Source organism: Ursus americanus, chromosome 23, assembly GCF_024610735.1.
Source record: "Ursus americanus isolate L20-20 chromosome 23, mUrsAme1.1.p, whole genome shotgun sequence".
Lineage (NCBI taxonomy): Eukaryota > Metazoa > Chordata > Mammalia > Carnivora > Ursidae > Ursus > Ursus americanus.
Window position 1 is genome coordinate 3,574,938 of NC_142149.1, and position 26,433 is coordinate 3,601,370.

The 26,433-nt window shown below is 59.8% G+C and overlaps 1 protein-coding gene across 1 annotated transcript in view; it reads left to right on the plus strand.

The window, feature by feature from the left end:
• DNAH17 (dynein axonemal heavy chain 17) overlaps positions 1–26,433 on the plus strand; it is a 95,206-nt gene that overhangs the window by 32,712 nt on the left and 36,061 nt on the right. The window contains exons 24-51 of the mRNA XM_045813910.2: positions 1,238–1,390; positions 2,980–3,228; positions 3,443–3,565; positions 5,013–5,360; positions 5,458–5,549; positions 5,848–5,974; positions 6,691–6,843; positions 8,019–8,144; positions 8,249–8,356; positions 8,901–9,032; positions 9,325–9,485; positions 9,789–9,945; positions 11,035–11,139; positions 13,063–13,220; positions 13,612–13,750; positions 13,928–14,155; positions 14,559–14,696; positions 15,719–15,851; positions 16,036–16,163; positions 16,859–17,007; positions 19,653–19,935; positions 20,022–20,195; positions 20,419–20,626; positions 21,556–21,721; positions 23,408–23,510; positions 24,200–24,347; positions 24,718–24,809; positions 26,263–26,424. Coding sequence (XP_045669866.2) covers positions 1,238–1,390; positions 2,980–3,228; positions 3,443–3,565; positions 5,013–5,360; positions 5,458–5,549; positions 5,848–5,974; positions 6,691–6,843; positions 8,019–8,144; positions 8,249–8,356; positions 8,901–9,032; positions 9,325–9,485; positions 9,789–9,945; positions 11,035–11,139; positions 13,063–13,220; positions 13,612–13,750; positions 13,928–14,155; positions 14,559–14,696; positions 15,719–15,851; positions 16,036–16,163; positions 16,859–17,007; positions 19,653–19,935; positions 20,022–20,195; positions 20,419–20,626; positions 21,556–21,721; positions 23,408–23,510; positions 24,200–24,347; positions 24,718–24,809; positions 26,263–26,424 — 4,443 coding nt within the window. The remainder of the gene's footprint in view (positions 1–1,237; positions 1,391–2,979; positions 3,229–3,442; positions 3,566–5,012; positions 5,361–5,457; positions 5,550–5,847; positions 5,975–6,690; positions 6,844–8,018; positions 8,145–8,248; positions 8,357–8,900; positions 9,033–9,324; positions 9,486–9,788; positions 9,946–11,034; positions 11,140–13,062; positions 13,221–13,611; positions 13,751–13,927; positions 14,156–14,558; positions 14,697–15,718; positions 15,852–16,035; positions 16,164–16,858; positions 17,008–19,652; positions 19,936–20,021; positions 20,196–20,418; positions 20,627–21,555; positions 21,722–23,407; positions 23,511–24,199; positions 24,348–24,717; positions 24,810–26,262; positions 26,425–26,433) is intronic.

Consider the following 26,433-nt stretch of genomic DNA (forward strand, 5'->3'; position numbering starts at 1 on the left):
CCGAGGACCCCGAGGACCCCGGCGCCCTCCCAGCCTCTCCTCAAGCTCGTACCCTTGGCCACGAGGGGCCTAGGCTCGGGGCTGCGTGTGCGCACAGGGGTCCACGCACACCCCGGGGTCCCATCCCCGGTGGCCTCCCCGCTGTGGGGCGCTGCTCGGAGCGTGGCTCCAGACAGGGGTCACAGCTGTGAGAACATCCCCCCAGCCCGGCCATCCAGCCAGCTGCTCAGCCCCGCTGTACGTCGTTCATCCTCGGCTCCTTCTCACCCAGCGGCTCCCTGTCACCCGGCCGGGCACTCAGCTCTTATGCCTGCTGTCTTCCCTCCCTGGCCGCTCTGTGCGGCCCGTGGCCGAGCCTCACCACGTTCCCAATGTTAAGTCCACAACCAGCATCCAATGTGCAAATGCCACAGGGCTGGCCCTGAGAACCCTCTCGCAGGGGAGCGTGTGGGGCGTGCGGGCGTGAGCACAAAGACCCCAAGGTGCCCTCTAGGGTCCCCCACACACGTGCCCTTCCCCAGCCTCTGCTCTTCTCACACCGCTTCGAAGCCACCATTCCCGAAGATCTCCGCGTTCTTCGTGGTCATTTTCTCACGTCTGCTCCCCGAGCCCGGCGGGCAGGCGCCGTCTCCCCCGGAGCCCCCGGGCCGGGCTGGGTTCTGCGGAGATCTGGCGCAAGCTTGTTTAGGAACCAGGTCCGTGCGTGCCGAAGGCCTCTCGGAGCTGCCCGCACACACGGGAGACCCATCTTCACATCCCGCACGCACACCTGCACACACTCGACCCCGAAGTGCCCACACTCACTCGCCTGGTTTGGAGTGACTCTTGCTTTCCTCCCCTTATGTAGACTGTTCTCATTTTCAAAGCAATCAAGCATTACCTCCCTAATGTTTAACAAGGTAAAAAACGGGGTGAGAATTGAGCCATCCTGAACCTCTCAGGAGGAAATCGGGCATTCGTGCCGGGTCCCTTAAAGTCACTTCTCATGCCCGAACTCCCAAAGCTGGAGCGCCTGGCCGTGTGACCAGAAGCAGGGGGCGTTTGAAGGCGGGAGGGGTTGGGCGCTGCTCTCCCCGGCCAGGTAGATGGTTCCCCCCAAGTCGGTGCATGGGGTCAGAACACAGCACGGGGCCGGCGAGGACGCGGAGAAGGTCCACTGGCATGCGGTGGAGGGCAAGAGGGAGGCCAGCACGGAGCGTGAGCAGCGCTGTTGACTGCCTCCCTCGCCCGCCCCCAGCAACAAAAGAGCATCGCGTCCATGGAGAGCACCATGGAGGCCCTGTGCAAGTCCGGGAGCCTGTTCGAAGTCACGGTCCCGGACTACAAGCAGCTCAAAGCCTGTCACAAAGAGGTCCGCCTGCTGAAGGAGCTCTGGGACATGATCGTCATGGTGAGGGCGATGGCAGGCACCTGGCCTGGGGGGGGGGCGGGCCAGGGCTGCGGGGACCGGGGCGGGGGGCGAGGGGACTGCTCCCACTAGCCTTCTGCCGCTAGGACGCCGCCGCGCGTCTGACCGAGTCACCCACTCCTCCCGGAAAGGAGGGTAGCGCAGGAGCACCCGTTGGCTTCTGCCGGCCGCTCCTCCCAGCTCCCCCGTCTCCAGAGAGATGTGAGGTCTTCCCTCTCCTTTTCTCTCAAATGAACTGCAGGGTCTCTGTCAAATCCTCCCCCCTCTAAGACAAACCGTTAGACTTATACAGAACCGGGTTTCTCTGTGAGCTACTCTGGGGGGGATTGCCCTCCCGGCGTTGACCAGGGTTCTCCCTGCACGGAAGTATGCTCCGTCTCTCCATTTGTCTTATTTTTCTGTACATCATAGTAAAATGTCGAACGTGTCTTCGTTCTGCCCACACTGAGCCTCCACAGTTCTTACAGAGGGGAAAGGGTCTCTGTAGTCAGAGGCAACCACTCCGAAAGAGAGAGGACAGACGAGCCTCTTGACGGTAACTTCCTCACTCTGAGCTGAGCTCGGGTCTCTTGTGTGTGACGGACATTCTGGAACAGAGTCGGTAAAGCCAGAAGGGACAGGTGGCTGCCCATCCCCTGGATAAACAATGGTCCGCACAGACTAGAGAATAAAGGCCACGTTTCCCAGGACGTGACAGTAAGCATTGATGGCCAGAGTATTTAAGGAAAATCCTCCAAAACAAATCTCCCAGGACAGTTTTATGGCAACAGGACACAGAATAAGCTTGAACCTCAAACGGCCGCTGATTCAGTGCCGGTGGGGGGTTAAGGTGTCGTGTCTCCGCATCTTCCAGGCTGGTCTCCTGTAAACAGCCACAGCTCTCTGTCTTTATGCAACCAGTCGGCTTGTGCAGGCCCGGCCTCCGGGCCTCGAGCGCCTGTGCCAACAACCTCATTCCATCCATCCCAGCTTCACATCCGTCTCCAGCCCACACCAAGCTGAAGACTGCAGGCTTCGTGGCCTCCGTCTCCACTGTTGGTGGGGTTCTTCCCGGGGAGATTCTGTGTCCTCAAGCGGCTTGTAGCACCCGGTCATCCACCAGTATAAGCTTGGTTACTCTGTGCTAACAGCCCTAAGAGGACCTCCGCGTAGTTCCCCACACAAGTGTATTTCTCTTTCACGCAAAGTCCACTCGCTGGTTCCAGGTCGCTCCAGGCTGTGTAGCCGCGTGCGTTTCCGTGATTGCCAAGGCCGACAGCGCTGCGAGTCGAGCTCTGGCAATTAAGTGCTCTCTGCCCCAAAGTGCCAGGCGTCACTCACGTTTCCCCGGTCGAGGCAGGTCCCACGGCCCCACCAAGGCGGAGAGGGGCCTGGGGCCTGGTGAGCGGTAGCGGCGCGCTCCACAGGGTTCTGCCGAAATAGAGTTGACCTGCGGACTTTGGGGTTCTATCTTGACAACTGGGCTTCCACCTTACGGCCCTCTGTCGGCAGCCCTGCGTATTCCCCAGGAGCCGGGGCAGGAAGGGGGCGCGGACGTCTTCCCCCACCCCCAGTGAGTGTTTCCCCCTCAGGTGAACACCAGTATCGACAACTGGAAGACCACCAAGTGGAAAGATATCAACGTTGAGCAGATGGACATCGACTGTAAGAAGTTTGCCAAAGACGTGCGGTCTCTGGACAAGGAGATGAAGAGCTGGGACGCCTTCGTGGGGCTGGACAGCACCGTGAAGAGCATGATCGCGTCCCTGCGCGCCGCGAGCGAGCTGCAGAACCCCGCCATCCGGGACCGCCACTGGCAGCAGCTCATGCAGGCCACCCAGGTACTGGCCCTGGCGGCCGGCCGGCCTCGCGTGGGCGGGAAGGCCAGTCTGGCCGAAGGAGCTCCCCCGCGTCACAGAGCCAGTCGGTGGCGGCACCGGCTTCCACCCGCTCCCTCCGGAGCCCGGACCTCTCACCACCCTGCCTCTCTGCAAAGGACGGAGCTGTCTGTCCGGCGCAGGTGACCTGGCTGGAACATGCCTGTTTCCCCCGCAGGTGAAATTTGAAATGTCAGATGAGACCACCCTGGCAGACCTACTGCAGCTGAACCTGCACAGATTCGAGGACGAGGTCCGGAATATCGTTGACAAGGCTGTGAAAGAGTCTGGGATGGAAAAGGTAGGGTTTTTTTTTTTTTTTTCGAAAATGTGTTGTGTGCGGGATGGTGCCGAAGCGACCTACCAGCCCAGCACCTACAAGCATCTCGTTTCACATGGGGTCTGGCGGTCGCTTAACACGAAAACAAAGTTTGGCGGGCTTTCCCTTAACCGACGGGTGACGGAAATCTTGTAAAAAATTTCCATAATCTTTTACTGGAAAGAGGATCCCCCCGGCTCTGGCCCTGTCTCCTGCGTGTGACAGGATGCACATTTAAAACCGTCCTGAGCGCTCCCCTCTCGTGGAGCACCTCGTCTGTGACGTTGGAGAAGAGGCTGAAGGAGGGGAGGCGGGAGGACTGGCCATGAGGATGGACGATGAGCCACCGGCTGGGACAGTCCCAGGTCGCAGGGAAGCTCGGGGGGCTCCTTCTGCAATTCAGATCTCTGTCCTCACCTGTTCGGTAAGTGGGAGATGTCACATTTTGGCTTTCTTCCCCCTTTTTTTTTTAAAAAGAATTTATTTGTCAGAGAGAGCATCAGAGGGGCAGAGGGAGAAGCAGGCTCCCCAGCTCGGCAGGGAGCCCTGACGCGGGGCTCGATCCCAGGACCCTGGGATCATGACCTGAGCCGAAGGCAGACACTTAACTGACTGAGCAGCCCAGGCGCCCCATTTCCCCCTTTTTTGCCAAACAGCTTTATTGAGCTATAATTCACAAACCATACCATTCACCCATTTAACGCGCACAATTCCGTGGCTTTCAGTATACCCACGGGTATGTGTGACCATCCCGTGGTAGAATTATTCAATGTTAGAACGTTTTCACCAACTGCAAAAGCCATTCCCTCTAGAAACCCCCCATCTTCCTGTACGTCCCCGTCCCACCTCACAGCCACCGCTAACCCACTTTCTTGTCCCTACGGACTTGCCTGTTCTGGACATTTCATGTAAACGGAAGCACACAGGCCATGGCCTTGTCTGCCCGGCTTCTTTGACTTGGCGTGATGTCGTCAAGGTCCTTCTGTGTGGGAGCCTAAGTCAGAGCTCCGTTCCTCTTCGTGGCTGAACGGCTTTCTGATGGTCTGTCCATTGGGTCTGTTCATCTGCTGACGGACTCTCAGGTCGTTTCTACCTTTTGGCAGCTGTCAATGATATTGGTAGGGGGGCGCCTGGGTGGCACAGCGGTTGAGCGTCCGCCTTCGGCTCAGGGCGTGATCCCAGCATTACGGGATCGAGCCCCACATCAGGCTCCTCCGCTGGGAGCCTGCTTCTTCCTCTCCCACTCCCCCTGCTTGTGTTCCCTCTCTCGCTGGCTGTCTCTCTCTCTGTCAAATAAATAAATAAAATCTCAAAAAAAAATGATATTGGTAGGAACGTTCCAGACTTCTTAGAGCAGGGCTCCATTCCGGGTCCTTCTCGGCCCCTCACACCCGCCACCGAGTGATGCGGTTTCCGTGTCCCCCGAAAGGTGCTGAAAGCCCTGGATGCCACGTGGTCCACCATGGAGTTCGAGCACGAGCCGCACCCACGCACGGGCACCATGATGCTCAAGTCGGACGAGGTGCTGGTGGAGACCCTGGAAGACAACCAGGTACAGCTGCAGAACCTGATGACGTCCAAGTACCTGTCCCACTTCCTGAAGGAGGTGACGAGCTGGCAGCAGAAGCTGTCCACGGCGGACTCCGTCATCTCCATCTGGTTTGAGGTCCAGAGGACCTGGAGCCACCTGGAGAGCATCTTCATCGGCTCCGAGGACATCCGCGCCCAGCTGCCGGAGGACTCCAAGCGCTTCGACGGCATTGACACGGAGTTCAAGGTGCGCGCGGCCCTCCGCCTCCCCCTGGGCATTTTCAGAACCGGTGACACTGGAGAGCGTGCGGCCATTAATGCCCTGGGGGCCCATCTCCTCCCAGGCCCTGATGGAAGAGGCGGTGAAAACACCCAACGTGGTAGAGGCCACCAACAAGCCTGGTCTCTACGACAAACTGGAGAATCTGAAGAAGAGGTGGGTCCCCGCGCTTGGCCAGCTGAGCGGCGTCCTGGCGGCAGGGACCTGAGCCATCAGCCCCCTGCTGCCCAGCGTAGGGCAAACTCTCCTCGCTGGGAGCTGGTGCTCCGGGCTGCGAGGTACCACTCGGCGTGTCCTCAGCCTCAGAGGGACGCCCACACGGCGGGTCAGGTTCCAAGGGCTGAATCAAACAGGGGCTGCAAACGACAGACCTGGCGTCTCCGGGGCTGCCGTCCGGCGCGGACGGGATGGGCTGCAGAAGGCCTCGACGGCCCCGTTTCCTCCCTCCTCCTAGCTTGGCTGTGTGCGAAAAGGCCTTGGCGGAATATTTAGAGACAAAAAGACTGGCTTTCCCGAGGTTCTACTTTGTCTCGTCGGCCGACCTCCTGGACATCCTCTCCAACGGAAATGACCCCGTGGAGGTAGGTGGGCCCTGGCATTCCGAAGGCGGCCGTGTGTTTGCCCCCACGTCTGGGTGGCCCTGGCCAGTTGGAGGCATGTGTTTGGAGATCCCTGGGCCACCTCCACAAGGTCAACCAAGCCAGAAACTGCAGGGGCCCGGCCATAACAGAGAGCCCCCTTGCCTCGTTTTTCTCATCTGGAAAATGGGTTAGATGCCAGGGGCTTGGCACGACGCTATTTCTGGGAGACACGCCCGCTCGCTAGGTGGCCGCTGGCTCATCCTGACAGATCTGGGGACCCAGGAGCCAAGAGGAGACGTTTCCTCGAGACTCTACTGAAAGGAGAGAGGGCTTAACTAACTAGGTGAAGGGAAAACACTATATTTTATTTGAATCCTAAAACTGCGGGACGCACCAGAGGGATGCACCGAGTGGCCCAGGGAAACGGGCCCAGGGCCTGGTACCCTCCTTGTCAAGGAAAAGGGTCCTGTCACCTTCAGACCTTTGTGTCTGAGGGCCAGATCTCCGGGCTGGTCTCTGAGTCCCCCCTCAGAGCCATTGGGCCAGGCCCTTGGTTGGTTAAGCGTGTAATTTAGTTAACACCAATCAGAGAAGGGGGAGGGTATTTCCAAAAATCAGAAAGACACGTACACCGCCCAAGGAAAACCGGGCTGCGCCTGCGCCCCTCCGAAGCCCCGGGTTCCGCGACCCCGTGTCTGCCCCCGCCCCCACCCCAGGTGAGCCGCCACCTGGCCAAGCTCTTCGACAGCCTGTGTAAACTCAAGTTTCGCCTCGACGCTGACGAGAAGCCTCTCAAATTGGGCCTGGGCATGTTCAGCAAGGAGGACGAGTACGTGGACTTCGACCAGGAGTGTGACCTCTCAGGGCAGGTGAGTGCTGGGGGCACATCCAGGGCGGACCGCTCGCCGCCCCCCCCCCGGCCACCCAGCTGGGACTGTCCCTCGCTCCAGCAAGCACTCCAACAGCTTCCGCAGAGAATTTCCAGCGCGGCCTGACCCGCACATTGTGGGACGCATCTTGAGAACAAACAGAGAGAGGAGGAGGGCTGGGGAGAGGTTTATGGATGCCGAAGAGCTGTCTGGGACTTGCCGAGGGACTGCCTTGAGGGGCCCCACAAGCCTGAACCACCTCGTTCTGATCCCTGTTCAGAATAATTGGCTCCGGGGCTTTGGCTACCAGAGAGGTCTCCTCACCTCGGGGGGCCCCGTTCCTGTCCCCAGCCACTCGCGGCCTTCTGGCTGCCAACACCAAGCGTCCCCGCGGCCCCTCTCCCCCCATCTCACCACCCAACTCAGCAACCAAATCAACTTCGACATTATCCTAAGTGAAATGTAATTTGGAGAAAAGTCAGCTGGGGAAAAAAGAGGAAAATCTCACGCGAGAAAACGAGCTTCAGAAATGTGGACCTGGAGCTCCTGGCCGGTTACTTCGCACGGACAGGGTTGGTGGGGGCCGGGCCGAGACCCCGTCATCACGGTGGGTTCAGACCTGCTTCCTGCGCTTGGCTCCTCGCAGACACAACCACGGGCTCTGTGTTTACCAAGCCGATCGTCCCGTTTGATCTTCCCCCCAACCCGTAGCGGCTACTTGAGGGTTTCTATTTTAAAATACCGAGAAGGCTTGTCTGCACATAAAATACAAAGGAAGTTTGTCCTGTGTGACCTTCTTGGGCCCTGAAACCAGGCACCTGAGGAGCTGCCAGAACCCGCCGGGAACTTGAGAGGACAGACGCCGCGTCTCCCAACATCAGCGGCGTCTCAGGGGCTCGGACGTAGCACGGCTTCTCTTCTAGAATTTTCTCTGGATCCCCTCCCTTGTCTGCCTAGAAATAGCGTGCTCACCTGAACGCCCAATGCAGCAAGTCTTGGAGGGGACACGCCTAGGCATCCCAACCCCGTTTGTTAAGTGGATCATTCTTACCGCTCTACAAAGACCTCGACTTTCCCACCCCTGGGATGACAGTGAGGGCAAATTAATGACAAAGCAAATCTTTGGAAGTCGCCGCACTCAGGGCCTGTCCGGTCACGGTGGCTCCCGTCCGCAGGTAGAAGTGTGGCTGAACCGAGTGCTGGACCGCATGTGCGCTACTCTGCGACACGAAATTCCGGAAGCCGTGGTAACGTACGAGGAAAAGCCAAGGGAGCAGTGGATCTTCGATTATCCGGCCCAGGTCCGGGGTGGGGCCGGGGGTATGCTCAGGGGAGGGGCGGGTCTGCCGTATCCGGGGTGACGCTCACGGCGCGGGGGCACCGGCGGACGCCCGTCTGTTTGCAGATAGCGCTCACGGTCACGCAAGTCTGGTGGACCACCGAGGTGGGCCTGGCGTTCGGGAGGCTGGAGGAAGGCTATGAAAACGCCATCAAAGATTACAACAAAAAGCAGGTGCGTGGTCCCGCGTGCCGTCAGAAGCTGCCGGGAGACTCCCGGAGGCCTCTTCTCTGCGGCCGTGCCTCGTGGGGGGCGAGGGGGGGAGGTGCCCTTTCTGTCGGTCCAAAGCGGCCAAACCTTGGCAACCCCCCCGTTGGTTCTGCCCAGAGGTAACCGCTTGGGAAATACACAACTTTAATTTGTCTGGAAGTCAGCAAATCGTCAATTTGTGTGCATATCATGGACTTATATGCAAATACCGTGGAAATTTCCTGCGTGGCTTTAAAAATCCCCTGTTCTTTCTTACTATCCCCCCTCTTCCCGTGGCGTTGGACTTTCTCACTCGACACCATTTTCGGAGGCTCCACGGTATCGCACCAGGGGCCGCTGTGCCGCTCACCCCACCCCAGCTGGGGGATACTGAGAACTTTTTTTGTAAACGTTTTTGTAAACGGGAGCACAGTGGTCTCCCCTACCCGACCGCGAGCTCCGGGACCCGCACAGCGGGGGGCGGGGGGCAGGCCCCGGTGCCCCAGCCCAGGCGCCTCTGCTCCTGCAGATCGGTCAGCTGAACGCGCTCATCACGCTACTCATCGGAAGCCTCAGCGCGGGCGACAGGATGAAGGTCATGACCATCTGCACCATCGACGTGCATGCCCGGGACGTGGTCGCCAAAATGATCGCCGCCAAGGCATGGGGACCACGAGGGCCGGGAACCGGGTGGGAGCTGGTGTTCGGGGACTCCAGCCCCCGTTAGTGCCTCTTCCCGGGGGGGGGGGGACTCTGTTCCTGGCAGCGGCCCTCCTGCCACCCCCCTCGCTAAGACTCAGCCCTGGGGAGCAGTGGGAGGAGCCATCCCATGGGAGGGCCGCTCCTCAGCAGGATTCGGGCGGGGGCAGCACTGGGGTGGACGTGGGTCCTGGGGGAGGAACAGAGGGCCTTCCCGGGCGGGTCTGGCTCCTACGGACTGCCGCCTCCTGCAGGTGGAGAGCTCCCAGGCCTTCACCTGGCAGTCCCAGCTCCGGCACCGCTGGGATGAAGAGAAGCAGCACTGCTTTGCCAACATCTGTGACGCCCAAATCCAGTACTCCTACGAATACCTGGGCAACACGCCGCGGCTCGTCATCACCCCACTCACGGACAGGTGAGGGCGAGCGCCAGCTGCCATCCACAGGGGGTCGGGCAGCCAGCCCTGGGTGCCGTGTGCTTACTGGATCACTGCGACGCTAGCTGTGTGGTCTTGGGGGAGTTGCTCAACCTCTCTGTGGGCCTGCAAAGTGGGGGTGCCATTTTCGACTCCATCTCACGGACTTCCCTGGCCTGTCCCTTTTGTGCCTCCCTGGTGCCAAGTGGATGTCACCTGGACACGGCGAGCTGACGCTACCATGAAAGGGAAGGGAGTGGCCGTGGGGTCACCGCACGCGGGATAATCAGAGGTCCTTTGCAGATGCTACATAACCCTGACCCAGTCCCTGCACCTGATCATGGGCGGGGCCCCCGCTGGCCCTGCCGGGACTGGCAAGACGGAGACGACCAAGGATCTGGGCAGGGCCCTGGGCACCATGGTGTACGTCTTCAACTGCTCGGAGCAAATGGACTACAAGGTGCGCTCCAAGCCTGCAGGGGACCAGAGGCCCCTGTGGGGACCACACACCGCATCCCCCGGGCCCCAGACGGTTCTAGATGTCTGGACACTGCAGGCCCAACCGGGGGGAGGAGGCAGCAGTCTGCCCGTCTGCTGACAGTCTCTGCCCTGCGGTCCGGCTGAGCAGCCGCGTCCCTCCCAGGAAGCTGGGGCCCGTGGAGGTGCCGCACATGTCCAGGAGAGGCTCCCAGGGTCAACACACCGAGCCCCAAATATCCTGTCCCGCCCTTGGAGGTCACCTCCTCCCAGCCTCCATTCCAAGCTCTCTCCGGGCGGCTGGAGTGAGGGCCTCTGTCGTGGTTCAGCGTGGGGCTCTGGGGTAAAAGTGAGTCCAGGCAGGCGGAGGAGGGGAGCCAGGGGACAGGCCAGGCCCCAGCAGTCCCTGGAGAGTGTGCAGAATGCTGTCCTCCTGAGGCCCAGCAGAGCAGCCTCTGTGGAAGGGAGCCTGGGCCCTCGGTCCCCTCCTGGCCCGTATTTCAGCCCCAAGGCCCAGCCCTCCTGAGGCTGAGGTGGGGCCAGCTGCCCTCCTCCCAGTCAAGGCCACAGACCACGCCAGCCCCTGGACTTCAGAGAAGCATCCCAGCAGCACTCTAACACCCACCTGGAACGCCGCACAGAGACCCTGAAGAGTTCTCATCCCCCAGCTGAGCACTGGAGACACAAACACCTAGAAGAAAATCTGACACGCGTGCCCACCCCCATCTTAGAGAGAAGCCCCCTCCCTTGAATGCGAGAAAAAACCTGCAGGGGCTGTATTTGACACGGATGCACCCGTCCGGCTTGGGGGCCAGGGAAGCCCCCACCCCAGGGAGGTCACGGGGCAAGGCCGGGCTCTTCCGGGCAGCCAGCCCTCCATGGCATGAACCGCTCCTGAGGAGTGGGTGCCAGCCTGCCGGCCTCCCCCAGGCCCCGGAGCTCCCCAGCCTGACCCTCAGTCAGTGGACCGTGAACAGGACTGTGACCCGGAAAAAGGGCAGGTGGGGGGCTCCTGGTAGGACTCGGGCCGGCCCTCTTAGTCTCTTCATCTCCCCCATCTCCCCCTTCCTAGTCCTGTGGAAACATCTACAAGGGCCTAGCTCAGACTGGAGCGTGGGGCTGCTTCGATGAATTTAACCGAATCTCGGTGGAGGTCTTGTCCGTGATCGCTGTGCAGGTAGGGTCCTGCCTGTGGTCTGCGGGTCACGTAGGGGCTGGGGCTGGTCAGCTTTCATGTCACCTCCTACACCAGGCAGTCCGTTCAGCCCCACGACCCTCCTTGCCTGTCCCCAGTGCACCGTGCAATGAGGGGTGGTGTGGCACGGAGGTGAGAGACCCCAGCCCTGTCCTTCAGGGGCCCAGAGTCTGGGCGGGCACACAGAAGAACCGGATACAGCAGCCTAGGTGTAACCAGTGACATGTGAGGGGATAATTCGTTCTGCTGGGAGGACAAGGACAGAGGTTACAGGTGTCCGTGAAGGATGCATTGGACAGCGGTGCTGGGAGAAAGACAGGGAGGAGGTGGGGAGAGAAGGAAGGGAGGGAGGAAACATGCCCCTGTGCTTCAGGAGTGAACAGTGGGGAGGCTGGTTCGCGGTGGCAGCAGGATTCTCACGGGGACAGCCCTGTGCTGCACGGCCCCAAGCTGCTTGCAAGATGCCTGTGTGCCCGCCCCACACTGCGGAGCATTCCTACACTGTATACGAACCCTCCGGAAACCACGTGTGCCGGACGTGAGAACCACGGGGCTCTCTCTGGGGAGCCAGGGCCAGCTCAAGGTCCAGAATCAACTTGGATATTCCAGAAGGACCCGGAGGTCAGGCCGGTGCTGGTGCTGGGACCCTTCTTCCCACCGGCGCAGGGGAGAGAGAAGCAGGTAGCAGCTCCCCGCAGCCCGAGCCTCTGGCCCACGCGGGAGGCTTCAGACAGAGCCCAGGAAGCCGAGCTGAAACCAGCCCCCGCCACTCAGGACCCAAACCTGGGCGTAGAGCCTGCCCTGAACCTACTCACTGGACTCCCTATCTCTGTGCTCAGCAGTGACTTCAGCCCTTCCTAATCTGTAAAATGGCTTCAAGGACGCGGGTTTGTTGTCAGGATTCAAGGTGAAAGCAGGTGGCCGGCATCCTCCACACTGTTAGCCTCCTGACATGGAGCTGTCCCTGGGCCCTGGGCTGGAGCCCCGTAAGGCAAAGCGAGAATGAAGGCCGCTGCCTTGGGGTCCCCGCCCCCACCAGTGCAGCAGCAGAGTTACTGCCCCACCCCCAAAGTCGGCAAAGGGACCCCAGCCTGTTTTTTTGACTCGAATGGATCATTAAGTCCATCCTGGGCCAGGATGCTAGGAGAGGCTACGCACAGAGGGGAGGCAGCGAAGAAGCTAAGGTGTGCCGCTCCAGCCGCCAGCCGTGGGCCGGGGGAGCCCTGCCCGCGGACCAGCCGGGGAGGAAAGGTCAGGCCCCGGGGCGGGAGCTTTGCCCAAAAGGTGGAGAGACAGTGACTTCAAGGCCGGTGGTTGGAGGGTTCCAACCATGGTCGTCGGGCGCCCTCCAGTGGTGGCGCGCAGGCTTGCAGCCGCTCTGCAGGAGCGGCTGAGCCCGGAGATTTAGAATTCACCCAGCGCCGTCGTTCTCAAAGCCTGTCTGACGCGGAGGAGGCTGCTAACGAGTCCTCCCACGCGGCACCGCCAGAGCAGGAACGGGACACACAGACCGGCCGGGAGGCGGGACACCACTCAGTAATGGTGCCGAACAAGCAGGGATGCCGCAGCGCCGCGGGGGCGGGGGGGCCTCCTCCCGGGCGCTCCGTGGGGTGACCGGAGCTCAGCTCGCATGACATGCTGCACCATTCCACACAGCGGCATTCACCAAGCAGCAGAGTTACAGGAATTTGGAGCAGACCAGTGCTTGGGGGGGGGTGCAGGGGGAGGGGGTATGACTATAGAAGGGGACAGGCAGGGTCCTCGCAGGGACAGCAGCATCCAGAAAAGAAAAGCGAGCCCAGGAGTGTCCTTTGCAAGCGTGAGCCACGTGCTTCAACCCCAGTGAAGATCGGCCGTGGAAGCTGGTCATTCCCACACTGACACGTCTGTGTGCCGACTGTTTAGGTAAAATGTGTCCAAGATGCAATTCGGGCCAAGAAAAAAACATTCAATTTCCTGGGAGAGATGATAAGTCTCATCCCCACTGTGGGCCTTTTCATCACCATGAACCCCGGGTACGCAGGACGCACTGAGCTGCCCGAGAACTTGAAGGCCCTATTCAGGTGTGTGGGCAGAGGAGGGAGGCCAGGGAGACGAGGCTCCTGAGTTGGGGGGTCTAGCAGGCAGGACCCCCCTAGAAAGTAGACAGTGATCTTCCTCTTCTGCCTTCCTGGGGGGGAGGCCCTTGACCATGGAAGGTCAGGTTCAGAGAAGAGTCGGGAGAGCAGGGTAGGGTCTGGCACCAGCCCATGCAGGGGGCAGAGGGCAGAGGGCAGAGGGGCAGCCACTGAGGGGGAGAGAGGACAGGGGATGCCAGGAACCCGCCCCCATGCCCCTGGAATCCTGATGCTGTGGGCTTCCTGGCACGGAAGGTGTGCACCTAGCTGGATGGGACGTGGGACTGTGGGAGGAAGGGGGGAGAAGCCTGAGGCAGACCCCACTGATCTCCCCCAGGCCCTGCGCCATGGTCGTCCCCGACTTTGAACTGATATGTGAGATCATGCTGGTGGCCGAGGGCTTTCTGGAAGCCCGCCTGCTGGCCAGGAAGTTCATCACGCTCTACACCTTGTGCAAAGAGCTCCTGTCAAAGCAGGTGTGTGCCGACAGTGTCTGGGGCCCGCGGAGCGGTGTGGGAGGGTGCCTTCTGGGCTGGCCTGGGGAAGCTTCCGTGTGCCCCCGGCGGCATGCCGGCTTTGGCCCCAATTGTCCCTAACACAGTCAGAGTGTGAAGGCGTGCTCACACCCGCTTGTCCATGCCTCCCCTCCCCAGGATCATTATGACTGGGGCTTGCGAGCCATCAAGTCTGTGCTGGTGGTGGCCGGCTCCCTGAAGAGAGGGGACCCCAGCCGGGCAGAGGACCAGGTGCTCATGAGGGCACTGAGAGACTTCAACATCCCCAAAATCGTGACCGACGACCTGCCTGTGTTCATGGGGCTGATTGGGGACCTTTTCCCTGCCCTGGACGTGCCTCGGAAGCGGGACCTGAATTTTGAAAAGGTAGGTACTTCTGGGCCCTGGGGTCGGATCGGCACCTCGGTGGCAGGTGCGGCACCGGGCAGGTGGCCGCGTCGGGCAGCTGGCGATAGTCACATGTGCACAGCTCCCGCTGCTGTGAGAAACATGGGGAAGCCACAAACCGCCTTTCAGCCCCGGCCAGCACCTGTTTCTTTCGCTGCTGGGGGGGGCGGGTCTCAGGAGGAACCGGGGGGCCCCGGGGGGCTTCAGGCAAACCCATCCCCCGCACGGAAGCTCAGTAGCATGACCGGCAGAACGTGGGGACACCTCTGCGCCAGAGGGCCGCTGCCGCCTTACAACGTCTCCCACGAAGCCCCCCTCCTGGAAAGACTGCCTGGTGCTTGCACCCCGTGCCCAGCACCCCCTCCTGTGCACACCTCCCCAGATCATCAAGCAGAGCATCCTGGAGCTCAAGCTGCAGGCAGAAGACAGCTTCGTGCTGAAGGTCGTGCAGCTCGAGGAGCTGCTCCAAGTGCGCCACTCGGTGTTCGTCATCGGGAACGCGGGCAGCGGCAAATCTCAGGCATGCGCACTCCTGTCCACGCCGCCGTCCACCCTGAAGGCCCTGCAGCTGCTAGAGGCTCAGCCTCTGCCACCTCCCCACGCCCCCGGGGGCAGGGGGCGGCGAGGAGCTGCCACAGGACCCTGGTCCCACTGAGTCCCTTCTCCCAGGTTCTCCTCTCTTCCTGCTCCTTCCCCACGGACACCAGCCACCTGGCCCTCTGTGGCCGGCCCCCCACCCCCACCTTTCTGTCCCCACCTGCCCTCTGCACCAGCCCCCCCGCTCTCCTTTCCCCCCCGCCCCCCTGCACAGACCCCACCATCCTGTCCCCACCTGCCTCCTGCATCAGCCCCCCAAACTCCTGTCCCCGTCCCCTGCCATTACCTGGGCATGGTGAGAAGCAGAGGGTGGGGGCCAATACTACTGATATCTGAAACATCGGAAGAGTCTAAGCCAGCCAGTGTTGAGCTGGAACCCGCAGGATGGGCCGTGTTATCATTCAAGATTATTTCCAAAAACTAATAACATGGGTGTGCTCATAGCACGTAATTTTTAAAAAGGCAGAAACTGTTTGAACCCGATCTTCTAAAAGGAGTATGTATATATGTATGTATTTTTATGTCTGTACGCATGTAAATACATATGAAATATCCTCAAATGTCCTTAAAAATCCTTTTCTCTGGGTGGAGGAATTACGGGTAGTTTCCTTCACTTAATGTTTTCTCAATGAGCATGGATTGCGTTCATCGTCAGGAAACTACTGTGAGTTTTTCTTGAACTTAGCCTGGTCCCAGGGCACACTGTGCTCTGCTGTCCACAGACAGGGGCTGTGGCCGTGTGTTCCCCCTCTCCCGGGGCCCCTGCCTCAGTCACTGTTTGGGGGACGCACTCACCTCCGTGTGACCAAAGCAGAAACGACCCAAAGCAGGAATTCTTCTTGGGGTTTCTAAAAGGCCTTCAGAATGGTGGGTGGTGACTCCCCGGGTGTGGGGGCAGGATCAGAGCCCCTGAGCCCCGTGAGAACAACCCACCTCCATACCCAGGTCCTCAAGTCTCTCAACAAGACCTATCAGAACATGAAGAGGAAGCCGGTTGCCGTGGACCTGGACCCCAAGGCTGTCACCTGTGATGAGCTGTTTGGAGTCATCAACCCCGCCACCAGGGAGTGGAAGGACGGTAACAGGAGCTGCGGCAGGGTGGGCGGAGTGAGGGCGGGACCAGCTCCAGGGCTCACACCAGCCCTGCTCATTCACCAGCCCTGCTCATTCACACCAGCCCTGCTCATTCACACCAGCCCTGCTCACACCAGCCCTGCTCACTCAACACCAACCCTGCTCACACCAGCCTTCCTCACTCACAGGCCTTTTCTCCACCATAATGCGGGACCTGGCCAACATCACTCATGATGGCCCCAAGTGGATTGTCCTGGATGGGGACATAGACCCAATGTGGATTGAGTCTCTCAACACTGTCATGGATGACAACAAGGTTCGAGGGGCTCCTGGATTCCAGAGCTAACCCCCAAAGCCCGGTGGGGGGCCTGGGATAGGGCAGGGGGCTCATGGGAAGAGCCACACATCACCACCCACTGCACACAACAGACAGAACCTTCCCTAGACTGGAACGGATAGAGCGAGGGTCTGTCTGGAACTCTGTATAGAAAGTTAGGAACAAGGGAAAGTCCCCTGTCCCGAGACGTGTTCATCATAGGACACAGTTCCACGTGTACCCCATCCGAGACCTGCTCGGGCAGCAGCGTGGGTGAAGGTGCAGATACGGAGAACATTCATGCTTAATTGGCTTGTGACATAACGTAGCAGGACATCTCATATCTTGGAAGGCAGAAACAGTCTTCAGAATGATCCAGAAGCAGCTTAAGAACGTGATTGGGTGGAAGAGGGAACTCAAGAACCCCCGGGGAAGGGGCGGGATCATGGTTTAAGAAAGCAAATTGAACATCCGGGTGACGTCCCACACGGTGCGCACATCTGGGAGCCTCGTGTGTTGTCCTGGCGTGGGCGGGGGGCAGACGTGGGACGGGGCCGGGGGTGTCTGGGAAAGGTTGGGCTGGGGGAAAGGTCCCGGACTTCCTCCTCCTCGTTCCGAGACACGTCTGTGTGACGACCCATCAGGCCGATGGCACGTCTGCCCCTGTAAACCCACAGGCCTGCCTCCCTTCCCAGGTCCTCACCCTGGCCAGCAACGAGCGAATCCCCCTAAACCGCACCATGAGGCTGGTGTTCGAGATCAGCCACCTGCGGACGGCCACCCCGGCCACTGTCTCCAGAGCCGGCATTCTCTACATCAACCCCGCAGATCTGGGGTGGAACCCGTGAGTTGGGTTTTTGTTTTCCCATTCGAAACTGGCAGAGGAAGACGAGGCTGGGGGCGTTTCAGAGTCGCCCGGGCAAGCTTACATCCAGTTACTCAGTAAATACCCCGTGGTTCTCCCAACGCGCCGGGTCACGGCAGCGAGAGGCTGCGAGACAGCCACGTGACTCCACGGTGTGATGCACGGTGACAACCGCATGGCACCATGTGCCCGGAACCCTGAGCAGGAGGGAGGAGGGACCGGGCCTGTCCTCAGCCAGGAAGTCTTCCCAAGAGGAGGTGGAGTTTGGGCTGACGCCTGGCAGGAGAGGGAGTTTTCCAGGAGGACGAAAACTTCAAGAAGCATGCCAGACGAAAACCAGCCGGGACGAGGCACGGGGCAGGGTGTTCTGGGGTCCGGGTGGGGGCCAGGTGTCCGTGGACGGAGCGGGAAGCCCGAAGATGCTCTCGGCAGGAAGGGGCCAGCGCGGACCAGCCTGCGGGGCCTGCACGGGGGCCCTTTCTGGCGTGAAGAGGAGAGCTGCCTGTGCCGGACCATGGTGGCCACGGGGGGGCAGCGGGGAAGGGAGGTTGTGAGAAATGTTTGAAATCTTAAGAAAGAGGTGGCATTGATTCTGGGGGCCCGAAGTCCACAATCGAAGTGTGGGCAGGCAGGGGGAGAACGTGTCCCAGGCCTCTCTCCTAGCTCCTGGCGGCTCCAGGCCATCCTTGGCGTCCCTTGGCCTCTGGATACATCCCCCCATCTCTGCGTCTGTCTCTACACAGCCACCTTTCTGTGTCTCTTGAGGTTTTCCCTCAGTCCCCTCTTCTTGCAGGGGCAGTCAGCGGACTGGGGCCCATCCTGATGCGGGACGATCTCATTTTGAGATCCTTACTTTGACTAGTCTGTCTGCAAAGGCCCTTTTCCAAATGAGGTCACCTTTCCCGGTGTCAGTGGCCCTGTGTTCTGGAAGCCACCATTCTGCCCACTACACCACGTGTGAGAGTTTTCAGGGTGGCAGGCAAGGCAGGAGCTGAGGACACAGGGCTCCAGGAGGGAGGAGGGATTGTGGTGCGCTCAGGAGCTCCCGTGGGGCAGGGCGGAGAGAGCCTGGAGGGAAGCCTTACACCAGGAGTGGTTCTTGGAGCCCCCAGAGGAAGGACTGAGAGAGTGAGCAGCTGTTTGGGGACGAGGAGGAGAGAACTGAAGAGGGTAGGGAGCCGGCCTGGGACCCCCGGGAGCAAGGCGGCCTTCCCCTGGGGACAGCAGTGACTGGAGGCCAGGAGACTGCGGAGCTCATCCCAGGGCGGGAAGTGAAGCAAGGCTGCCTCTGGGGGCCGGGCCGGAGCCAGGCCGGCCGTCCTCCCAAGCGTGTGTGTCTCCCTGGGCTTGCATTTCCCATCAAAGCCAGCGTGCCCATCTGCACGCACTGCATGACTCTAACCACGGCAACATTTTTAATTTGACATAAACACCTTCAGCAGGGAGGGCAAAAACCGCAGTCTGTGCACAGGTTCGCAAACCGGCCCCATTCTGAAGACCCGCCACATTCGGAGGTCAGGTCCTAACTGGTCCAGGCACGCGGGTTACGCTTTGCCCGCAGATGCAGACTGGGGAAAGGATGGCTCTGTTACCGTGACGATCCCGCGTGCAATGGGGCAGGGGTTTTAGCTCTCAGTTCCCCGTTCTGATAGAGCACAGGGGGGATCGCAGCCTCCAGGGCAGGAGCTCGCTCACAGAGACACATGTCCCCGGGGCTGCGGGTGGTGACACAGCTTCCTGCTTCTGCTCCAGGCGTCCTGGAAAGGACACGCTCTCTGACCCACAAGGGAGCCGGACTCTGTTTATGCTTCGAGCAGGCACTCACTCAGCTCTCACGATGGGCCAGGCGCCCTTCTGTGAGCTTTAGAACATCAGCCCAGGCGGTCCTTCGAAATGGGAGGCATTGTTGTCACTCGCACTTTGATGACGTGTTGAGTGACTCGCCCAAGCCGCTGTGGCCACAGTGGAGTCAAGTCAAGCCCAGGCAGCAGGCCCCGGAGTCTGTGCCCTCACCCTTATGGGGGGCCACTTCTGGGCAGCCCACTCCAGAGGCAGATGGGCACCAGACAGTCCAACATGGCTCCTCAAGGATTGCCTCGCGCGTTAGTTTGGGCTCTTTCACGGAATGTGACAAATTCAACTCAAACTAGCTAAAGCAGAAAAAAAGGAAAAAAAAGAATTGGCTCAATTCACCAAGATTGCTTCAGGCATGGCTGGATCCAGGCATTCAGATGATGTAATGAGACGTCCCTGTTCCTCTCCCTTTCTCTCCCTTCTTTTCCCCTCCAATCCCTTCTCTCCCCTTCGCACCCAGGTGATGTCATGAGATCTTTCTCTCCCCTCTGTCCAGCTCTGCTGCCCTCAGTGTTAGCTTCGTCTGGGGGAGCAAAGGTGGTTCCCAGTTGTTCTAAGCTTACGCACCCGCATAGCGAGAATGCCAGAGAAGGAGCACACCCCCACGGCCCCAGCACCCTCGTCAGACTCTCTTCAGCTCTGGGTCGGGCCCCATCACCAGGCAGGCGTGCCAGAACCACTTGGAGACACCAAGTGGTTCAGCAAGGGCAGGGATGCCGGGCAGACCCAACGTGGTGGTCCCAGCACCCAGTGCCCCCCGTCGCCCCCAGGGTGGTGAGCAGCTGGATTGAGAGGCGCAAGGTGCAGTCTGAGAAGGCCAACCTGATGATTCTCTTCGACAAGTACCTGCCCACGTGCCTGGACAAGCTGCGCTTCGGGTTTAAGAAGATCACGCCCATCCCCGAGATCACGGTCACCCAGACGGTCCTGCACCTGCTCGAGTGCCTCCTCACGGAGAAGAACGCGCCGCCCGACTCCCCCAAGGAGCTGTACGAGCTCTACTTTGTGTTCGCCTGCTTCTGGGCTTTCGGGGGAGCCATGTTCCAGGACCAGGTGAGCAGCGGGCGATGGGGAGCCCGCCCCGGGAGCCCTCTGACCGCCCCCGGCGGGGCCCTGCCAGCGCTCTTGTTTGTCAACAGCTGGTAGACTATCGAGTCGAGTTCAGCAAGTGGTGGGTCAACGAGTTTAGAACGATCAAGTTCCCCTCGCAGGGAACGATCTTTGACTACTACATAGACCCTGACAGTAAGAAGCTCCTGCCGTGGACAGAGAACGTGCCTGCCTTTGAGCTGGACCCTGACGTCCCACTGCAGGTAACTGCCCCGACAGGTGACAGTTCGGTGACGACTCAGGAGCGGGACTCAGCGGCCCATCGCGGGCTTCCTCACGGACGACCACAGCAGGACCTTTCGAGGAAGCCCGGGGACTGGACGCACCGCTCCGGTCCGCACGTTAGCTGGAAGGGGAGGTCGGGGGCTCAGCGTGTCTGAGGCTCAGGGCTCCTCCGGGCCCTCCTGTCCTTCCGCCCCGCCCCAGGCCTCGCTGGTGCACACCACGGAAACCATCCGCATCCGCTACTTCATGGACCTGCTCATGGAGAAGTCGTGGCCGCTGATGCTGGTGGGCAACGCGGGCACGGGCAAGTCCGTGCTGATGGGGGACAAGCTGGAGAGCCTCAGCACCGACGACTACCTGGTGCAGGCTGTACCCTTCAACTTCTACACCACCTCGGCCATGCTGCAGGGTGGGGGCCGCGGCCGGGAGCAGGGATGCAGGGTGGGGGTAGGCCGGGGTGCAGGGTGAGGCCAGGAGCAGGGGTGCAGCGTGAGGAGCGGGCTGGGGTGCAGGGTGGGGCCAGGAGCAGGGGTGCAGGGTGGAGAGCAGGCTGGAGTGCAGGGTGAGGGCAGACAGGCCAGGGTACAGGGTGGGGCTAGGGCCAGGAGAAGGGGTACAGGGTGAGGCCAGGAGCAGGGGTGCAGCGTGAGGAGTGGGCTGGGGTGCAGGGTGGGGCCAGGAGCAGGGGTGCAGGGTGGAGAGCAGGCTGGGGTGCAGGGTGAGGGCAGACAGGCCAGGGTACAGGGTGGGGGTGGGGCTGGGGCCAGGAGAAGGGGTACAGGGGGAGGCCAGGGCCAGGGTGCAGGGTAAGGCCAGGTTGAGGTACAAAGTGGGACTGGGGTAGGAGCAGGGGTGCAGGGTGGGGTCAAGGACTAGGGTAGGTCCTTATAGCCCAGCCTGGACACCCCCAGTGACGTTCCTCCCACATGGCTGTCCCCCGGCCTCCACATTCTCCATGACCCCTTTTCACGGAAGACCCAGGGACTGGCCAGGGTCCTCTTCACTTGCCACACCCCCTCCACTGGCCTCTAGCCACAGAGTAGGGGGGATGAGAGTAGGAGCTCCTGGGCAGATCCTGCGGGAGCCCCTGCCATAACCAGTCTGAGATGGCCCCAAGCTTGTGCAGCTGCAAGGTTCCTGCCGTCTTTCGCTTGGACCCTCCACGCCCACAGCTCACTCCTTTGCTCCTGGGGGTGATGGAGTCAAAGCCCCCCCATCCTCGGTGCCCCCTCCAGGGCCGCTCCTTGGCCACCGCCTCTGGTGCCGGGGACCCTGGGCCCAGCCCCTCCCAGCAGGATGTACCAAGCACAGTGGTAGCCAACTGGCTCCCTTCTCTAGGGGTTCTTGAGAAGCCACTGGAGAAGAAATCCGGGAGGAACTACGGCCCCCCAGGCACCAAGAAGCTCATCTACTTTATCGACGACATGAACATGCCCGAGGTGGACAAGTACGGGACGGTGGCCCCCCACACGCTCATCCGGCAGCACATGGACCACGGGCACTGGTGAGTGGGCGGGGAGGGGGGCGGGGAGCATGCAGGACCACGACACAGACCACCGGGGTAGGGCCTTAGGGCTGGAAGGCTGTATCAGCTCTCCCCCACATCTGTCTGCTAGGCCCCGGGCTGGCAACCGTGGCCGAAGGCACCCACGGAGGGAGAACAGGCAGGTCCGTCTCCCATCGAGGGTCCCTCCGGCAGGGGAGACAAAGAGGTGCAGTTGCACAGGCAGGGGAGCTCTGAGGGAGCCCCGCAGTGCAGTCCCAGAGCAGTCCCCCAGCTGGGACAGAGACAGGCCGGGGGAGGCCGCGCTGCAGCTGAAAGCTCGAGGCACAGTCAGACTGGCCAGGAGACAGCCTTTGGAGGGAGAGCATTCCGGGCAGAGCAAGTGCCACATGCAAAGGGCCTGTGGGGGGAGGGAGCAGGTCACAAGGAGGACCCAATGGGGCTGGAGTGTGAGAGCCAGAGGGAGAGGGCGCTAAGGGCAGCTGCAGCCAGACCTCAAGACCCGTGCTGGCCCGAGAAGCCTCCTCCCGTGGGTGACGTGTTTACGGCTGCAGTTTCTCAAAGATCAGAAGAACATTCAGTGCAGTTAACTGAAGTGTGTCTTGACACAAGGGTCCTGCAGTGACCTGGCCAGTGGCCCAGGCCAAACCTGGGGGTTTTGAGACCAAAAGATCCTAAGAACTCCCGTCGGAAATCAGACCGTGGAGGCATGAAGCCCACCCCTCGCTTCCAAGAACTAGAGGCACAGAGGGGTTCACAAGGGCCAAGCCCACCTGCGTCCATCACTTGCCCTGTCCCTGCCCCACCACACGGAGCTCATGGGCAGTAGGAAGCCAGGAAGGTCAGCAGTGAAGCAGGGGTGGGTAATGTGGGGACGGGGTGTCAGGGATCGCTCCCTGGGGGATGTGACAGAGCCAGGCCCTGGGGCGGCGCTAAGCAGGCGCTGAAAGCGGCGTGGGATGGCCCCCCTCGAGAAGCATGTCCTGCGAGACTCGGGACAGCCCAGCCGCCTAAGGCCCCCCGCTCGCGCAAACATAACACGGGGTCAGCGGAATGGGGACGAGGACTTGCAGTGTCTGAAACAGACAGTGGATTGGTATGCAGAGTGTGTAGGGAATTCCTATGAGGCGACAAGAACAGGCTACAGCTCCCAGCGGAAGAAAACGCATAATGGGGGAAAACGCCAACAGGTGAGAAGCGCAGCAAAAATGCTATGTGACCTTTAAACGCATGTGAGTCCCTGCAAGTGTCACCAAGGAAATACTCAGCCTGCGTGAGGGTCATGATGACGCGTGGTTTTTAAGGGTAACGGGCAGACATCCACTGAGCACTGGCCGTGCGTCAGGAGCCCCTCTAAGTGTGTCTCGGCGTGTTAGCTCCGTTGCTCCGTTGGTCCTCATTGTGACCCCGGGGCCCGGGCCTGGCCGTCTTCCCGGGGGACCCTGCACCGCTGCAGGGCAGAGCTGGCATACGAGCTCACGTCTGCACCCTGAGCCCCTCCGATGCCTCCCGTTTCAAAATTTTTCTTGAGAACATGAAGCAAAATTGACTGCTTCACCTATAAGCAATATTTATCGAAGTTTTTTTTATCTCCACATGCAAGAAATGACTGGGGGTGGACTGTGGGGCCCAGGGACGGCTGCTCCAGGCCGGTGGCACGACGTCGTGCCCATCTCCCTCGCACAGGTATGACAGGCAGAAGCTGACGTTGAAGGACATCCATAACTGCCAGTACGTGGCCTGCATGAACCCCACTTCTGGATCCTTCACCATCGATCCCAGACTCCAGGTAGGCAGAGATCAAACCAGCCACTGTGGGCTGGAGGCTCACTTTGGCACAAGAAAATGAAAGCATTGATTTGTCAGGGCTGCGGGCCGACCTTCTCTGGAGAATTCCCTCACCTTGCAGCATGCATGTGTCAGGGAATTTGCTGGGGCAGCAGACGCGAGCCAGCCCTCCCTCGGACCCCACAGGGCTGCCCGAGTTAGCAAATGCAAATACAGGCGTCCAGTCAAATCTGAATTTCCGATCAACCACACACACTTGCCTAGTGTAAGCACGTCCTGTGCGATATTTGGGACACACTCTGCTGAAAACAATGACTTGCTGTGTATCTGAAACTCAGAGTCAACGGGATATCCTGGATTACATCTGCAACCCCCCCAGGCAGGACCTCCCCTCCGCAGTGTCTCAGCAGATGGAGACCTAGACTAGAAAACCAGGCCTGTGCCCTGACACCCTCTCGCCTCTGCCAGAACTTTGCTGGAGAGCGTCAAGTGTAGATGTGGCGGTTTCGGATACGGTGGACATTTGATGGGGTTTTACCACACATGAGGCACGGGGAGGACAACTGTCCGTTCCGACCATGCCCAAGGGACTCTAGGGGCTGCGGGCAGAGTCTGCGGCCCCAGAAGCGGGGAGGTCCCGGGCTGGTCCCCGCAGGCCGCCTGATGGGGCTTTGTGGCTCTTCCGGGCAGCGCCACTTCTGTGTGTTTGCCGTGAGCTTCCCGGGCCAGGAGGCCCTCCCCACCATCTACAGCACCATCCTGGCCCAGCACCTGGCCTTCCGCTCGGTGCCCACGGCGGTGCAGAGGGTGAGCAGCCAGCTGGTGGCCTCGGCCCTGGGTAAGCTGCCCCCCCGCCCCAGCGGCACAGCCGACTGCTTTGTGGGGCTGATGGCTCCTTCATAGTTTCCCCTGGTAAATATTTTATTTATACTTCCAAATCAATATTTTTAACTGATGCTGTGTTTCAGCAGGAGATATTCTGAAATCCGACTGCTTGAGGGGAAGGCAGGGGGCAGGAAATTCAGTGTACAGAAATGATTTACATGTCAGTACAGCAGCAAACCTCCCCCCTTGTCAGCTGCGCAGATTTCTGACTTAAACTGTCACTATTTCATAGTCCATCTGCTTTAGAAACTATACCGTAAGCTCTGCACTTCCTGAGGCCATTAAGAGCACCTAAGAATCGATGTTTCTCTTTCCTGTAATAGCCCTGCATCAGAAAGTCACTGCAACATTCCTTCCCACGGCCATTAAATTTCACTATGTCTTCAACCTCAGGGATCTCTCCAATATTTTCCAGGTACTGCTCTTCTAGCCCTGTTATCGCCATGTCCCTGATCCACAGGTGCTCTCCTCCTCTGCTGCTTTCAGGAGGGAAGGCAGAGTGATGTGTGGACTGACGACAGTGATGGTGATGATGACTGTGATAGTGATGATGGTGGTGATGGTGATGATGGTGGTGATGGTGATGATGGCAGTGGTGGTGATGATGACAATGATGGTAACGATGGTGATGATGATGGTGGTGGTGATGATGGTGATGATTGTGGTGATGGTGGTGATGGTGGTGACGGCGATGACTGCGATAGTGATGATGGTGGTGATGGTGGTGATGACTGCGATAGTGATGATGGTGGTGATGGTGGTGATGACTGCGATAGTGATGATGGTGGTGATGGTGATGATGGTGGTGATGGTGATGATGACTGCGATAGTGATGATGGTGGTGATGGTGATGATGGTGGTGATGATGATGACTGCGATAGTGATGATGGTGGTGATGGTGGTGATGGTGATGATGGCGGTGGTGGTGATGATGGTGGTGATGGTGATGATGGTGGTGACGGTGATGATGACTGCGATAGTGATGATGGTGGTGATGATGATGACAATGATGGTAACGATGGTGATGATGATAGTGAAGCCAATGATGGTGATGATGACGGTGACAGTGATGGTGATGACGGTGATGGTGATGACAGTGATGGTGATGGTGACAACAGCAGTGATGTTTCTCTTATTTATTGGCTGTTTAGTCTGAGCCAGGCACCAGGTTTGGCCACTTATACCCCCATTTTCTCATCCAAAAGACATGTAACATGCTCCTATACCCCACGTTACAGAGGGGAATCTAAGACTCCAGGAGGTTAAGGCATGCTCACCTCAGATGTCATGCCCTCTAGAGGCCCCTTCTCATCCCTGTGCTATCTCATTGCCCCAGTTTATGTCATTCATAGCCCACATCACAATGCATAATTACCTTTGCCTGGTTTCATCTCCCACTAGAATGTGGACTCCATGAAGGCAGGGACTATCTTGTCACTGTGATCCCAGAGCCCCGGAGAGACCCCCAGTAAGAGCCTACTGAACGTGTCCAGGCACTTGGTCCGTAGATGGCTGAGCCAGGACTGGACACAGGCAGACTTGCTATAGAGCCCAGCTTGGAACCCATTGCTCTGTGGCCTCCGATGGTCTGGCTCCCCGCCATGGTCACACTCTCTTGTCCCTTCTCCACTATCCACCCCTTAGAGAACGAAGCCCTTGGCTCTGTCTTATGAGAACTCCTTCCCACATCACTCACCATGACACACCCGCCAACCTCCAGGATTTGCATGGCCTTGGCCATTGGTGGCTTCCCTGGCTTGACAGATCACTGTCTGGACAAATGACCATGCTCTTGCTTCATCTGTGAACAGCACTTGACTGGCCTTCATGGCACAGCTAAAGATGCTGACCACCTGGGTCTGGGGCAGGGACTCTTATTCTCCACAGGGGAGATCCTGAGAACACCGCTTGACCTAGTCCGCCTCTGGCTGCACGAGGCTGAGAGAGTGTATGGAGACAAAATGGTTGACGAGAAAGACCAGGAAACATTGCGCAGGGTCACCATCGCTTCCACCAAGAAATTCTTTGATGTAAGTCAA